Genomic DNA, 16,227 nt, shown 5'->3' with positions numbered 1-16,227 from the left:
TTACTGGAGTCATATTCTGTCCTTAATAACGACAGAATATTTTGAGCTAAAATATGAGATATGGCAAGTAAAAAAAACAAAACAAAATGAATAATATAAATCCAGCTCCATAGGACAGTAAAGAAACTTACAGTGCACCCAGAAAGTAGGAGATTTCAAGCAGAGTAGCTATTCTCTAGTAAAATTTGTTCCAAAGCTCAATCAATATACCAAAGGTCACTGCACAAGCCTTTTTTCCATGGGTTTTATTTTGTCTAATTTATACCAGCGTCTTAATTTAGCACCTGTATAAATAAACAAGAGTGTAACATTGAAAACTTTGTAAAGATTAACTGATGTCACAATTAAATGACATAAGGAGGGTATATTATTTAAAAAAAATTTTTTTTAACTGTCAAACTGAGTCCTAAAACTTCACTAGTTCAGAATGGTTAACCCAAAGTCAGTCTATTAACCTTTGCCATTCTGACTAAGTGCATCAGTTTATCTTCAAAGTCCATCGTTATTCCTGAACCAGTTTCTTGTTAGAATCACTTACTGTTGGCCTGAAGTTTTCATTTTTTTGACTTGTGTGCTGTCGTTGTGCTTGCATGCTGTACGACCAGGCCCTGTCCACTCCCTGCCCCTCAATCCTGCAAGGGCTCCAGTCTGGGAATGGGAAACGGCCGGCCACTACTAAGGCATCATCAGGAAGCTCAACCTGCAACTTCTTCTGTAATAAAGACAGCTAGAAATACAGTAAAGACAGACATTACTCAAAAACCTACATGTAATAGAAAGTCAATCTTCATTAATACTGTTATTTCTAGATTCCTTATGAGACTTTTATCATAAAAAATATGATGAACCAATTGTTCCAATCCAATCCATTTAAAATGTGTACCTAAACTGACTAAAACAATATTAGGTAATGCCGGTAAGAATCTCAATTTTCATTAACAAAATAACAAATAAAGTAGGCCATGGTTAACATATGATGTAACGTAAGTGTTTTAAAAGCATTTTAATGAGTCAACCTGCCTGAGGACCTTCAGTTTTAAGAAGTTAGTTTCTGTAATATCTGTAAAAGGAGGCACCACACCCTCTTCCAGCTAAGAGCCATGCGTTCATAACAGCACCTACCACACTTGGAGCCAGAAACACTGTGACATTCTTGCATTTTGACAAGTCGACCTGAGATGGGACACAAAGAGGAATGTAAATAGACCAACAGGTTTAGGCAGAAACAATACAGCAAGAAACACCCTAAACATTTGAAAAACAAAACAAACAACAACAACAACAAAAAAACAGCAAAATAAAAAACAAAAAAAAAAAGGTGTTTTTGTATTCATAATAATTTCTAAGGTAATGTAGTTTCTTATGTGTCACTGATGATATCAAAGAAGTTCTGACTGGCGACAAGTGAAACGCATATACATACCTAACCGTTAGTGTATAAGCAAGCATAAAGTTTTTGTCTGAAGTAAACATTTCAATCTTTATTAATTCGGTACTCACTAATATGCAAGTAATATTAACTGTTAGATTTTTCCTTTTTTATGAATCTTTTTAAGCTTTGAATTTTAAGCTACAGTTTTAGCTGCAATTAAACCTGAAAAGTTCCGCATAAATAAATACAGACAGACCAAATACCAGTTTTGATTTGAGAGGTTTTCTCTGGTTAAAGGTTCATATTGGCAGTTCTGTGTAACTTCTAGTATGCATGGAATCCCAAGGTCAAAAGGGGGTTGGTGGCTGTGGCAAACTTTGTTTATACAACTGGCTTTGGTAGAATTATTAATAAGTGAAAAATACCAAACCTTCCAGAGATCTTCTTGTCTGTATGACACTTTTCCGTAGCAACCTGCTCTCCAGGCATGAAAGCGAGCTAGCCGTACAAGCCAGGGGTTGAGCTCATAACCAACAGCTGGGCTAAAGCCATGCTGATAGGCTTCCAAAACCTAAATGGTTAAGGAGCACAACTTAAAACTGATAATCAGTATGGTGAAATGATTTTTTTGTTAATACAATCATACTTACAATACGACCATCACCAGATCCCAAATCGACTAGATCACCTGTTCGACCTCTCATCAAAGTCATCACATTTTTTACTTGTGCTTTGCTGGCAGGGATGTAGGGGACCTACAAAAACTGAATGTTCAGAGCATATTCAAACATTCTCCTACAGTTTCTAAGTTTTGAGAAAGATGCACATCAAACCTGTAGCTTCAGTGGTACCCTCCGAAAGCCAGGCTGAAGGACTCCAACCCACATCACATAGACAGCAAGCCCAGTGCCAGCAGCTATCTGCACAACACCCCAACCTCCAAGGTGTCTGGTCCTGAAGTCAGTAAACACCTCATCTGGTGAGTCATCATCCATTTATGCAAGAAATGAGCGGGAGTCGAGTCCAATTCACAGTTGAAATGTTATATACCCATGACGTAAAGGGTCCACGTAATATATAGCCTTGGAGAAGATAAAGTCAATACGGTTTGGACTACAAGACCAGTTTATGACACTGTAGTAACAGATTACAGGCTATATTTCTTCAATTAACGAGGAGATGCAAAGAGAAGACTTATCCCTACCTTTGACTATTATTGATTCAGACGGCACCATTCAACGGACCGCACACTTACAATATAATCTTAATAATAATTATCTAGAGAAAAACAGTCAATTTAGTGAATGCTACATACAGTTAAAGCTGGTTTGATGTTGACCCGTCTTTTTAAAAAGCATTTAGGACTGGTTAACCTAAATCACTAAACTCATTTTCTTTATAGTGTAACGTTATCTGAAATAATCCTATATATTCACAGAGCAACAGTAAAAGTAAACGCTTACGTCCTGAACGTTAATAATAAATAATAATAATAATATTATTATTAATAATGATAATAATAATAACAACAATAATAATAATAAACTCCGGTTAAGTCAAGCTTTAGAAACTAAAATCTTCAGTGACCTGAAGCAATGAGAGCGGACATAAAACCATGTCGGACAGGTCCGTCAACGAAACGTTCCGTATTCTTGAATGCAGACTTCAGTTCCGGATACGGGTATTTTATCCTAAGTAAAATTATATGGAATCTTAGAATTTCGTAGTTTTAATGATGAGCGTACTTATGTTTAAAGTAATAATGTAGCAGACCCGATAAGTGCCAAAGAGGGAATACAACAAATAGGGAGCTTAATTTGGGGTTATTTACACTCCCACCAAAATTATAACCGATTGGTTTACACAAGAACAGAAATAATTTTCTCAAACAAAATAACCCATGTAGACATTACCTTAAGAACTTTCTAACATAAGAATAAGAACAATAGCTGTCATCGCTGTTCAGATTATTTAGTCTATAAATTAGTTTAATCAAAGCATATCATGAATATGTGTGCATGTATTCCATCTTAAGTACAGAGCATACTAGGTTTTTTTTTGTTTTTGAAACCACTAGTTGATATGCATATAAGATAACATAAACAGCACTATTCAGAGATGCAATGAGTTTATAGCAGTTGTTCAAATTATCTAATCGTCCATTGATTTGCAGCAATCCACATTAATAGCAGGTATATAGGGCCCCAAAATAAAATTCTGCTTTGTCCCCATGGAGGCTTGGGCCAGCGGCCCTGATGCTAACATCTCCACAAAACATATTAAAGATTGTGATTGTAGCATGTGTTACACACAACAGGACTGGTGTCAGTGTAACTGATGCTGATTTTCCTGTAAAAAGCAAAGAACAGGTAGGAGTAATAAGGCAGAAACAAATCTGTGCTTCACTGGAATCTGTTCTGATTAAATATTTATTAAACATTTCCAAACAGCACCAGATTTGATCTTTCTTCAAAATAATCATTGTGTCCATGTTATTTTCTTTGTCATTATATACAATATACTTATTCCTGTAATAAACAGTTTTAGATCCTTCAATACAAAGGTACATTTTATGTCACACACTTAAGTCTCAGAATAATCCCCTTTGTTACCCCGTCTGCTACTGCATAAATATACAATGTATTTGTATATTTTTTGTCTGTACACCAACATGTACACAGAAAGACACAATATAGCTAAACAGATTCGACTCATGTAACGTAAAAACGATCTAAACAACATAATATCACTTTCCAACAACTTCCAGAACCGTTTTATTTCAGAGCTAATAACTGACGAAATATTAAGCAATCTGCACATAAAAACAGATCGCAACAGCTCCTGTACAACAATAAAAAAAGTAGAATAAATGTATATACACAGCAATCCTAACTAGAAGACCATTTTTACATAAACTTCTATTAAGTTCTTGGTGTCAAATCCAATCACGTGTCTGTGAGTCTTTAATACACTGGTTTGATTTTATTGTGTATTTTGAGTTTAAAACCATGAGAAGATTTTGGCAACTGTGGAAATGCTGAAATTTTTTTCAATTTTTGTATCAGTCTCTGCAAAATTTAAAGGCATCTACAGGCAGATATAAAATTGGCTTAAAGTATAAAATTAAATGAAATCAGAAATCATGTATCATAACTTTTATTTTAATCGGAGCACAAAAAAAAAAAATCACTATCAAATTTTACTTGAAAGGTTGACCATTATGCTTCCAGTAACAAAGAAAGTGTTACCTATGTACAAGCCAACAACAAATGGTATAAAAGTGGAACAGCCCATGTTCAGTCAGTGTCCGCATCATCACTGATGATCCCATGCAGGTTGGCCCACTCCGATATCTTTCTGCGTCCTTTGGGAGCGTTATTTTCCTGGTCACTCTCTGAATCAGAGTTCAGAGTCCGCTGATAAGAGGAGGGAGGTTCCTTATGTACCTGCATGGCTGAGGTTCCTCTGCGTCTCGGCCGACCTGCTCGAAAGGTGTGTGGACATATCATCAGCTTATGCAGGACAAAAGCTTATTAAACAGCATAAGAACAATACTGGATCAAAACACGTAATGCAACTATTCAGTTATTGAAATTGGTAGAAGATATAAAAAAATGTCCTTGACAAGTAGATTTATTATGTGTATGTGAACAGAATAAAATCCAAACTTGTCAGATTTCAAAAGTTATGAGTGGCTGATCAGTGTGTCTGGATTAAACCTCCCCCCAAAAAACAACAACCAGCTAACAGTAATATTATAGTATTTGTAGGCACTTACTCATTTGGGGCTTCAAGAACGAAAAAAAATATTTAGAACGTACCTTCGGTGGAGATGATGTTGTCGACATCAAGTTCAGCCAATTCCTGAGCTTCCTCTCTCTTCAATCGAATTTTCTTACATTTCTCAATAGAGGGGTTACCTACACAGGAGGTGAATAGTCATTTCACTTTAAGGCAGAGTAATAATTTAGTGATTTGATTTAGTGAATTTAGTGATTAGAGAAGCAAACTACCCTTATTAATAAATGTTAAATTCCATTAACAGCAATTTAACCAAGTCTACATTGATGTTTGTTTTATTGACTAATGTCGAAAGGTAAGAAAAAATAGAGAGGTCCTGGCAGCTGAATAATATCTCAACTCATTAAGATTGTTTTTTTCAGTACCTGAAGATACTGAATGAGAGAATAACCTGAAAAGAATCAGTCTGAGCTCATCTGCTGATCCTTTGACAATTTAAAACAGTTTTTGTCCTTTCAAATGTTGTTGGCATTTTTCTCCTCTCCCTCATTTGAGGATAGATGCTGCAGATCAAAGCAAATCACGATGATTGACTGAGGCTGACGATGACTCTGCATTTCCAGTATAAACAGAGGTGTACGTTTTAATTGTAGTACTGAAACAGTTAGCACAATGTAATTATATTGATTTAATCTAGGTGTTTGATCATGATTTTGTACTCTCGGTTAAAAAGAGAGGCCCCAAGATTGAAGTCAGTGAAAAGACGAACATATCCCCACTGACCACGGAGCCCAAGATCTTCAAGCTCCTTCTTTAGAACAGCCACTTTGGAGCGAGTGGAGCGGCAGCCGTCCAGTAGCTTCTTGTAATTCCTCCTCACGCCACAAAGAGTGATGTAGCGTTTGAGTCGCACGACTGCTTTGTCTTCATCCTGCAGGAACAAGAAGACAGCTGAGGAGATGAAGACTTGTTTTAACATTTTTTTAAAAATCACAACAATACTGCAGCACCTTCTTTAGTCATCTTACCATCATAAATTTCAAAAAAAGTCTGAAAGCATGAACATTCGAGTTGAGATTTCTTGCATCAGTGAAGAGCTCACCTTTGGGCCTCGGTTCTTCTCATCTGTCTTCTTTGTTTTCTTTTTCGTCTTTACATTTTTATTTTTTTCTGGGTCGCTTTTCTTCTCTTCGTCCAAAGACGGGAGCGATGATGAATCCGAGTCTGAATCATTTTTCTTCTTTACATTTTCTTCTACTTGGCACAAGGGCAAGACATTCAACAGTATTAAGCATAATCATATTATTGTGTAAATGGTAAAACATATACACTCAACAGTTACCTTTTTCACTGGCAGAAGAATCATCATCCTTGATTTTTTCACTTTTCTCCAACTTATTGTCCGAATCACTTTCACTCTCCTCGTCGCTCCTTGGTGTTTTTTTCCCTCCACTTGCATCAACGCGTCTTGTCTCTTTGCTCTCAGCAGCATTGACCTTCTTTTTCACCCTTTCCTCCGGACTTGGACTCTCGTTCCCATCCTCTTCTGACTCATTCATCTCTTCATCTGAAGACTCATCGCTTGTGATGTGGCGCTTAGTTTTTTTGCTTTTCTCATGCTCTGATTCTTTTGCTGCTTCTTTATTTTTAGACTGAGATCTAATTTGTTCTTTGTTTTGACTTCCTGCTTCTAGGTTCTGCGTGTCTTCAGAATCTGTCATGAACATCATAAAGAAAAAAAAAAAAAAAAGAGTCTTGGTGACATTTCCTCATGTCAGTCACAGTTGCTGTATCCATATTGTTTAAGATCAACCCCCAAATATCTCAAAACACAGCATGCAAACCTACTACGAAATATTGATTCCTTGTTATGTCCATAACATGGAAATAACATCCATCATTTATAATTAAAATAAAGTCTGGTAGTTATAAAGATTTAATCTATTGTGTTGCAGCAACAGTTGTTTAAATGAGGCGAGACTCCTAAAATGATTCAAATTAGACAACGGATGCAAGTCTGCTTCGAGGGCGTCCAAGAACTACAGTAAAATCAATTTACCTTTAAATGATGATCACAATACGAGAACATCAATTTTCTTCTAGAGAGCTAAAGATGCACCAACCAACACCTTCAAATCTGCAAGGCGGACATTTTTCACGTTGAAGATTGTCAGTGTTTTTAAAACTTATGGAAGCACAGAGTAAGGATTTCCACTGCAAATCCTTACAGTGGACAAAAGAATGACAAAAAAATGCCATTGATAGATGTTTTGCTTTTGCATGCAAGGTGAACTTTAGCTTGTAGCAAGGGTCTCAAACTCCAGTCCTTGAGGGCCGCAGTCCTGCAGTTTTTAGATGTGCCACAGGTACAAAACGCTGGAATGAAATGGCTTAATTACCTCCTCCTTGTGTAGATCAGTTCTCCAGAGCCTTGCTAATGACCTAATTATTCTATTCAGGTGTGCTGCAGCAGAGGCACATCTAAAAGTTGCAGGACTGCGGCCCTCGAGGACTGGAGTTTGAGACCCCTGTTAGAGCTTCAGTTCACACTAAATCAGTAATTTCATGTTGTAGCAGGTTATTCTAACACACTCTGAGAGTTTAGTTTTGCTGTGACATATTCTCTCAGGCCACCACGAATAAAAACATAACTAAAAACAGACCGTATGCTTAATTGGTGATGATGTACTTATAGCGGTGCTCTTAATGTCATGCAGGAGATTTAATGTTAACAAATCAGCAGCATGTTAAGGACTTAAATGTGGGCTATTTAAACAAAATACATAATTCATACCTGATGATGAGTCAGACTGTTGTGATCGGGATTTCATTGCTGTGGATTCGGTTTCATCTTCACTTTCCAACTCCTCTTTTTCTCTCTCTCTCTTTCTTTTCTTCTGTGGTTTTTTGGTTTCCGGCTCGCTTTCACTCTCATCATTTTCCTAGAGTAAACACAACTTGTTTACTGCAAAAAGAGAAATACAAATACTTCCTACAATATTTTACACATGAACAATAATACAGGTGCAGCGTTCTGCATCAGGAAACATTTCCCTTCTGTTTTTTTGCTTCACCAACTTGCAACAACAACAAAAAATAAAAATCTTATTTTTGAAGCAAACAGTTAAAGGCTTGACAACCCTTTTGTTTCAGATACCTGCATTTTCATGAGTTCTTCCTGCACAACTTGTTTCATGAATTGTCTTGCTTCAGAGCTCAATGATTCACATCCTGCTTCAGCCAGGTATCGTTTTTTCAATATTCCTAAGGTCAGCGTGCTGAAACAAAATAAGAAAATAAACACGTTTAATGAGCAGGATGGAACAACTCACAGATGAATCTATGATTCCACTGAATGTTATGTTTAGAGGTATTCTACAAATGATGTGAGCACAGATTAGTCTTTTTTTAAAAATGCACACAAAAAGTAAAAACATTTTGTCAAACATTTTTGTAATATGTAAAGAAGATATAGAAACACTCAGAAGCAAGCTGCATCTGATTTTTACTGATCTTTAATGACATACAATTTAAGGTTTCACAGCTGATAAATGCATATCAGAACAAAAACTAAGGAATACAGTTAAAGAAATTTGCTTCAGACCTCCGACACCGGGTTGTGTCAAAGCACAGATCTTGGGAAGGATTAAAAACAAACAAATAAATAAATAAACATGTCTGCACCCCAAAACAAAACTCTGTTTGGTTTGGAACCACCTGGACCCTCACTAGATCTTGACCAACCTGAGAAATAAGGGGAAAACCTTTTTTTTTCTCAAACATAGAAGAACTGTCAAACAACATGCCATAGAGGACGACCATAGTCATCAGTTACCACAATTATATGTCCCTAATATTTAGAATTTTCAATTCATGGCATTTTATAATAGAAAAGATCAGCATGAAATATATCCTTTATTGTGTCACGGTGGGGAAAATCAGATGTACTGGCAGCAAGTTAAATATTTAAATGCACATCCAAACAGCTATTCTTAAAAAAAAAAACTTTCTAGAAAAAACAAAACAGAGAAAACACGCGGGTCTATTTCTGCAGTGGCAACAGTTTGTCACTAGAGGAGGCCGATTGATATGTAAGGAATAAAATAAACCTTTCTCAAACATGCAGTTAGATCAATCAAAACTATAATCAGGACAGGTGGCTCAGCTTATTACGACTGAACCGTAAAAAAATTGAAAACACCATCATGCTGAGTCGCTAATTGACCGATCAGTCATGTGGTTGACTCTATACCACTAAAAGAAGAAAGTGCAATTAGAGAGAACTAAATGACCATTGAATGTCTGTGTTCGGCGTCAATGATAAAGCAAACATCTTATCAAAATGAAGCAACAGCAAGTAACAAACAGAACTCGTGGAGATGAATAATGACCACAAAAAGCGCGTATTTTTTTAATGTTAGTATTTTTCTTTATGATAATAAGATTTAAACGTACCTAAGGTCTGGCTCATCAAGGAGTTGACCTTTTATAAATCTCTGGATATCGATTTTCTCCTGCTCTGACACCATCATGAACAGCTACTCCGCTTGCTGGGTTTTTGGCGGCTGGTCTCTCGAACATAGGCGGAAGTGACGTAGAATCAAGCGCGCCCCCTTTGAAATAAAATGAGGTTTTGACGTTTGAGTCCCATGCTCTACTCTCCATGCAGTTACGGGACACGAGGCCTGCTTTTTCTGCCAACAGCGTCAAAATATTAGAATATTTCGAGAAAGAGTAACATTTCTTGCTGGTTATCTCATAAAGTGAAACTCATAAATCAGATAGTGATATACTCCAAGCCTTTTTTTTTTCTTGTGAATTTATTTTGGCTTTAAGATAATGAAGACCCAAATTGTTATTGTCTTAAAAGGTAAAAGCACAAAAATACAAAGTCATAGAACACACAGTCAACAATTGAAAATTGTTGTCATTCTAATCAGCTGATTAAATAAAGACACCTGCTAAGGTTTCCTGAGCTGTTGAGTCTCTCTCTCTGTGGGTCAGTAATCTACATAATCACGGGGAAGACCATGCTGAAAGATTACTGCTAATGAAGATGGTTGTTCTGTACCCAAGTATATTAACAGAAAACCGAGTGGAAGGATGAAGGCTGGAAGGAGAAAGTGCCCTATCAACAGGGAGATCCTCAGCCTTGAGAGGATTGTCAAGTGAAATCCTTTCCAAAAGAGCCACTGCACAGACAAATGCTAAACATGGGCTACAAATGTCAACATTCTGGATTGCATTGGCAGTATTGCTCTTCAATTAGGATGTTGTCAAACAAGCTAATATTGAACCTAGGGGAGAGGTCCATCCTCACCTCTCTGATACCTCCTAGCATCTTTAAACACTTCCTAAATTCTAGCAGGAGTGGATAAACAACGTAAAAATAAAAATCAGCAGGCTCATACTCTAGTCAAGCTACAGCTGGAGAAGGTAGAGTGAACTTTTATCAAGCTATCCCAAATGTGTAAAGCTGGTCAACCACATTTAAGATTTATATCCATTTAATATGTTAAAGGAAAAAAAAGTAGTAAGCAGAAGATGGATTTCATAAGCAATTTATTTCAAACATTTCCAGGACGGAAGTTAAATTAGTGCATTTTCCAAGGTCATACACACATACCATTTGCATTCAATGTGTTTTTTCCTTCTTATTTTTATGAGTGCTTAGGTTACCACCAGTGATGATTAGGAAAAAAGAAATAGTACCTTAAACTCTCCTGAAATGACAGTCAAGTCTAGTTAAACGTTTTACAGACTGCATTACCTATTAATTTAAGCTAAATCCTGTGATTTGGTGTAAAATAAAACAAACACGAGAGAAAATGGCTCAGAAAAACATACCAAGATAACAGTCACAGCTCATTTTTTAACACTGAACTAAAGCCAAAAGTTCAGGTTGCATTAATCTAGAGGAGCAATCTCAAAATCTGCCACGAGCAACAGAGTGCGCTCAATAGCAGCAGAATCAAAACTCACTCAAGCATCAGGTAACAAAGATTGATTTCATTTACAAAAGTTAAATACCAAACAATAAATTAAGTTTATAAATTAATAATAAAAAAGAAGAAGCTTGAAGCAGCATTTATAATAATTTAAACACAGAAAACAGAGCTGCTCAACAACTAAAAACATGGCTTTTCTTTTTAATTCCAGTGTTAACATGTCGAGGCTCAACTTCACCGACTTGTCAGTCAGGCTCTGTGCAGCAGTACCATCGTCCTCCAACAGAGAAACCAGACGCATCACATCCTGGATAAATGTTTCCTACATATTAAACACAGACAAAGCTGCCAGTTCAAACTATTTACACCCAAATAAATGGCAGGTGGTCTGCTCTACTAGATACATGGGTTTTGAGGCTCATTCAGTATCATGCAGGAAGGTACTAACATTTGAAATATTATTCTACCAGTTTCAGTCACAGCTGACTTTATACACTTTCTGTTGAAATATGCAAATTGATTTTGTTGTAAACATCACTAAACTCTCTCCTCACTTAAAATTCAATCAACCGCCGGGTCTCTGCAAGTGCTTAAAGACATTTCATGAAATAAGTAAAGACTTCATTATTACTGTGAACAAAGAATGTTTCATTTTGCAAACATACAAAAAAAAACCAAAAAAACATTGAATTCTTCCATGCCATATTTTCTGTCACAGTTAATCCTTGTACACAGTTTGCTGGCCGTGTCCTCTCTCGTCATGCATTATGTGCCTCCTTACGTGGATCCTGCGTACTCGTCTGTCCCCTCCCGTTGCACCCTCCTCCTCTGATTGGCCGGCTCCGAGCGATGAACCCGAGCCTCTAGAATCTAAAAGGTGCAACCCTCCTGGACCGGTTCGGTTGTTCTCATAGATGAGGATGTTGAGCGTTTCTTCAAATATCCGCGCTTCGGGAAACTCAACCTAAAAACATGAATATGATTTATTTTATATGAATGCCCCCTTATTCATTTCTATGATGTTCCCTATTTCAAGTTACTCTTTTAAATAATGCTTTGTTCACTTTTACTTACAAAGTTAAAGGGGGCTAAATACAAAAGTGAACCAAACTCAAGATTTGTTTTTGTATAAAAAAATTCCCTTTGAATCAAATACTACTTTGTCTTGAGTGGTATCCAGTATAAGGATTTCATTACAAGAAATTCTTATACTGTGCAATTAATCAATGTTTGTACTTGCAACGTGACAAAATGTGAACATTTTCCAAGAATTGAACACATTTTTAACAACTTATTTTAGTGAATAAGTTGTTGTCAAGAGCAAGTAACAACAGCTCTGAAACCTGTCACACAAAGCTTACTTTGGTCTGCTTCTTCTCCGTTGCGTACACAATGGAGGTGCAGCACACCTCTGCGATTTTGCGGCCTTCGCCGTAGAAGGACCAGCAGCAGATCTCGTCACCGAGCACGTCTTTCACAAACAGGACACGGTTGTTGAATCGGAGCACCAGTTTGTCAAACAGCTCGATGTTCTTCAGCAGGTTGTCATCGGAGTTACTAGTAACAGGGCAAAACGAGAAGATGGAGAATAATCAGAATAATCAGCAATGTATATCTCGAAAAAACATGTTTAGTAAGTGTTTTTACCTAGTATATGAATACTTGTTGTTTCCCCTGTTGTTTTGGAGCTTGACTACTGGCTGCAAATAGAGAACAAGAACACATGAGGCAAAGCATGATCAGATTTCTGTAATGACTCAACAATATAAAAAAATTATTAAACTGAAAATTATTTTAAGAAAGGGGCAGGAAACAGTAAAGTGCAAGAAAATATCTTTCCTACAGGATTTTTGTTTCATTTAGATTTAAGTTACTTTTCTACATGAAGCAATCATCTTCTGCTCTTCTTTGGCTGATGTGATCATTGGGATGCGGCAAACACTTTCGAAAATATCTTGTTGTTTCTAAAAGTAAAAGACAAAAAAAAAATGTTTTTACATATGTAAGAAAAAGATGTGTACATTTCTTCATTTATAATAATGTGCATGAGACATGTCTATTGCATTAAGGAAAACCACTCTGTAAAAATGTATATTTTGTAAATATTTTAGGAATTCCCTCAAACTCATCACAGAAAAACAACAAAGAAAAACGCTCAAGACTTCACACTAAAAAAACCTAAGTAAAAATTGATACAAAAAATAATGCCCAGAACTTAACATTACAACTCATCATTACATTTCTAATAAGAGGCCAGAGCAAATTTTCCAAGAAGAATTTCTTACAAACTAGAATCCTCCAATTATATGAAATGGAGACAAAACAATAAGATCCACATAAATGTTAAAATAACAATAAAATAAAAGCTGCTTGTTAGTTATTAGAAAGTAAATAATGATGAACTGTTACTAATTATTTGACCATCTATTCCAGACTTCATATTTTGTTAAAATAAAATTGTATTTGAATTGTGAGCCAGTTCAATTGAAGCTAACTAAACTAGTTAGGACAGATCAGATGAGCTCATTGACAAACTTGTTTAAAATTAATTTCAAGCTCATTTTATCAATTTTTCCATTTTTATCCATTTCCAAACTATCCATTTTTCATGTCAATAACTAAACACGTAAAAATCTCAAATCTTCTAATTACCTGCATGGCATTGAGGCAGTGTTGGACTAGTCCTTGTACCCTGTAGAACTGGGCCTCCTTTAGGATCTCATCAAGCTCTCTGTGGTCTTCTGGAAGTGGTACCGAACCATCTCGCAGGAAGTTCAACACCAATGCAAAATGTCGACCGGACCTTTCCAAAACCACCCAACCTAAAGCAACAGGATCATTTCTCTCAGACAGTGATATGGCTCTGCAAACTGCAGAAAAATAAACAGATTTGCAAACAGGGAAAAGCATAGACTGTAATACAGTTCCAACATATTTTTTTTCCCCCAAATGGATCAGGTCACATTGGACCAGCAAATAAGGACATTAAACAATATCATGCGCTGTTAGATGCGCTAATAGGTGAGCAGCTATCAGACACACATCTACTGACCTTCAGAGTCTATGGTAACATTTGTTGCGCCAGTGCAAATGCTTCGCAGAAGACTGTCTTCTTTGCTTAGCGTCTGGATGGTTGTATAATGCAGGGAGCCGCCAACATTTAACTTGACGTACTTGCTCCCCATCAGACCCGGATTTCTGTGCCCGTCTGTGCTGTGGCAGGCAGGCTGGGGAACGGCAGACTGGACGGAGTCAGCATCATGACCGCCGACTGAAGCCTCCGCAGACATGGGGCTGTGGGCTCGCTTCTCGACTGCAGTACAGAAGAACAGGCTAGCTCATTTCCTCAGTCATATTCAACCACAAAAACAAGGTGGGTGAGTATCAGTGAAATTTGGATGATGGCACTACTTTAGCTGTTTTCAGGACTTTTAGTTCAGGTTTAGAAAGTTGACTTTTTAAGATCAAAGTTATTTAGATCCAACATGAAATAGACAAATAACTTTGATTATATAGAAAATAATCAAAGAAGCAATTGTAAAACAAGCAAAAGCAGGTAGTCTCTAACATTACAGTTGTTTAATTTTGACCCTGAAAGATATACTTTTGAGACATCATAGCAAAACATTTCTGTATACAAAATAATAATCTCTTACAGCACAATAACTTGATCTACCTCAGTTAAATTACTGTTGTTTTAAACTGTATAAAAATAACAGCAACAACAAAATTGGCATATGGCCTTATCAGTCAGATCTGAGTAAAGTAAAAGCCTAAATATCCTCTTCAAACGACTACATTTTTATCTGTAACTGTGATTAATTCGTTTTTTATTTTTTTTGGAAAACAATTTTTAGTCTCGGTCTTCAATTTATGTGAATATTAATCTCTTAGTTAAAATGTGCCCCTTAGTTTCCTGCGTGAAAAAGAAATACATTACCAAACCAACTGGTGTCTAGATACGAATATATCAAATGTAAACACGCAAATAAACGTAGGCTATTTACATTAGAACATACTCACCACGTTGAACATCCAAGGGTGATAAAGAGTGAAAACTCTTTCTGAGCGTAGCGATAATATATCAGGAAATTATTATCAGCTAGCATAAACAAGCTAATTAACACACAAGCATTTACAACGAAGCTAGCAGCACAAACATCATTCTTTTTTTCTACCGCAACCACCTTCCCAAATAAACAAGCTAACCCCGACTGCTCTGTTTTCATTCACTTCATGCTAACAGATGTATTTTACTGAGTACAGCTTCATCTGTGGTGAACAGTCTAAACGACCTAATCAATAAACAAAATTACTATATCGACTGACGCTATCCCCATTGTTTGAGACGCTGATTATCAACTGATGCTAATGTGAGAAGCTAAATAGGTCACTCGGAAATGAAAAACAAGACAATCCTCTTCCGCTGCTTTCCGCAGTTCGGACGTGATTTACCGCCACCTGCTGGCTGGTCTTATTAATGTCAATCTTCAGGTGCCGAGTCTGTTTTGATTCTCTAACCTTTTTGTATGTAAAATCAGAGGAGAAAATACGTAGAACAAAGACTCATAATAATATAAAATTTGCGAAAATTCAGCTCTGAAAGTCTTTTGACCTGAGGAAGGTCATTTGTAATTCCGTGGTGAATTTAGGTTTTCCTGCCTCCATGTGGTTAAAATGGGAAACTGTAACATCAGCACTCTTCATCGGATTGATTCTCATGGCACACAAGAAACTGCGTTCGCTCCTTTCTGACACCAAATATTACTTGTCAGTGATTTGTTATCTATTTTCCAGGACAAAAAACAAACAAACAAACAAATAAAAAACACACATTTTTCCTGGTTTCCAAATGTAACACAACAGAAACCCATGTATCATAACTACCCTTAAAAAAGGAGAGACGAGATAACATGTCATTCAAGTAGGGCAGATATACTTTGACTTTTTTCTTAAGTCAAAAAATACAAAATAATAACTGCTTGCTTAATCTTGGACGTCTACATGGAACAACAATAAAGTATGAGTTTTATGAGGTATAAAACAACTCGAAAAAAATAATAAAGTTCTAATTATCATCTTGCCACAGGATAACTATAGGGGTAAAAAAATAAATAAAAATCAGTATTTACTATTAGAAAACTGGAGCGAACTTAGTCTCAGTAC

The 16,227-nt window shown here is 36.4% G+C and overlaps 3 protein-coding genes across 4 annotated transcripts; all 3 read right to left on the bottom strand.

Annotated features, from left to right (window-relative positions):
- Positions 1 to 375: 375 nt before the first annotated feature.
- antkmt (adenine nucleotide translocase lysine methyltransferase) lies at positions 376 to 3,009 on the bottom strand. Its single transcript, XM_032588318.1, has 6 exons — positions 2,577 to 3,009; positions 2,206 to 2,454; positions 2,023 to 2,127; positions 1,803 to 1,943; positions 1,123 to 1,173; positions 376 to 727 (listed from the first exon to the last, which is right to left on the bottom strand). Exons 2-6 carry the CDS (start codon positions 2,365 to 2,367, stop codon positions 503 to 505), a joined length of 684 nt encoding a protein of 227 aa, XP_032444209.1. The 5' UTR covers positions 2,368 to 2,454; positions 2,577 to 3,009; the 3' UTR covers positions 376 to 502.
- A 774-nt stretch (positions 3,010 to 3,783) lies between these two features.
- Positions 3,784 to 9,697, bottom strand: hirip3 (HIRA interacting protein 3). 2 transcript variants are annotated; one of them, XM_032588316.1, is made up of 8 exons: positions 9,569 to 9,697; positions 8,271 to 8,391; positions 7,908 to 8,055; positions 6,456 to 6,827; positions 6,216 to 6,370; positions 5,897 to 6,044; positions 5,194 to 5,292; positions 3,784 to 4,853 (listed from the first exon to the last, which is right to left on the bottom strand). In XM_032588316.1, the coding sequence occupies exons 1-8, from the start codon at positions 9,643 to 9,645 to the stop codon at positions 4,669 to 4,671; spliced, it is 1,305 nt and encodes a 434-aa protein (XP_032444207.1). In that variant the 5' UTR covers positions 9,646 to 9,697; the 3' UTR covers positions 3,784 to 4,668. The 2 variants fall into 2 exon arrangements, with proteins under 2 accessions (XP_032444207.1, XP_032444208.1); XM_032588317.1 differs by having other exon boundaries at positions 6,216 to 6,367.
- A 961-nt stretch (positions 9,698 to 10,658) lies between these two features.
- Positions 10,659 to 15,472, bottom strand: kctd13 (potassium channel tetramerization domain containing 13). Its single transcript, XM_032588236.1, has 7 exons — positions 15,085 to 15,472; positions 14,114 to 14,374; positions 13,714 to 13,883; positions 12,936 to 13,025; positions 12,709 to 12,761; positions 12,423 to 12,618; positions 10,659 to 12,025 (listed from the first exon to the last, which is right to left on the bottom strand). Exons 2-7 carry the CDS (start codon positions 14,349 to 14,351, stop codon positions 11,780 to 11,782), a joined length of 993 nt encoding a protein of 330 aa, XP_032444127.1. The 5' UTR covers positions 14,352 to 14,374; positions 15,085 to 15,472; the 3' UTR covers positions 10,659 to 11,779.
- Between the last annotated feature and the right edge of the window lie 755 nt (positions 15,473 to 16,227).

The sequence above is a fragment of the Xiphophorus hellerii genome, chromosome 16 (assembly GCF_003331165.1).
Source record: "Xiphophorus hellerii strain 12219 chromosome 16, Xiphophorus_hellerii-4.1, whole genome shotgun sequence".
NCBI lineage: Eukaryota > Metazoa > Chordata > Actinopteri > Cyprinodontiformes > Poeciliidae > Xiphophorus > Xiphophorus hellerii.
Note: the sequence above shows the minus strand (reverse complement) of the source record. Positions and strands in the feature narration are given on the sequence as shown.

Bases quoted from the DNA above. Each gene is read 5' to 3' on its own strand.
- hirip3 (XM_032588316.1), bottom strand. From the start codon at position 9,645: ATGATGGTGTCAGAGCAGGAGAAAATCGATATCCAGAGATTTATAAAA. The intron at 6,828-7,907 runs GTATGAATTATG...TGTTCATGACAG, and splicing joins ACAGTCTGACTCATCATCAG to ATTCTGAAGACACGCAGAAC. The intron at 6,045-6,215 runs GTGAGCTCTTCA...TTGTTCCTGCAG, and splicing joins AGAAGAACCGAGGCCCAAAG to GATGAAGACAAAGCAGTCGT.
- antkmt (XM_032588318.1), bottom strand. From the start codon at position 2,367: ATGGATGATGACTCACCAGATGAGGTGTTTACTGACTTCAGGACCAGA. The intron at 1,944-2,022 runs GTAAGTATGATT...TTAACCATTTAG, and splicing joins GATCTGGTGATGGTCGTATT to GTTTTGGAAGCCTATCAGCA. The intron at 728-1,122 runs GTAGGTGCTGTT...CTGTATTTCTAG, and splicing joins TGTTTCTGGCTCCAAGTGTG to CTGTCTTTATTACAGAAGAA.
- kctd13 (XM_032588236.1), bottom strand. From the start codon at position 14,351: ATGTCTGCGGAGGCTTCAGTCGGCGGTCATGATGCTGACTCCGTCCAG. The intron at 12,762-12,935 runs GTAACTTAAATC...CTCTATTTGCAG, and splicing joins TGATTGCTTCATGTAGAAAA to CCAGTAGTCAAGCTCCAAAA. The intron at 12,026-12,422 runs GTAAGCTTTGTG...TCATGTTTTTAG, and splicing joins CGGAGAAGAAGCAGACCAAA to GTTGAGTTTCCCGAAGCGCG.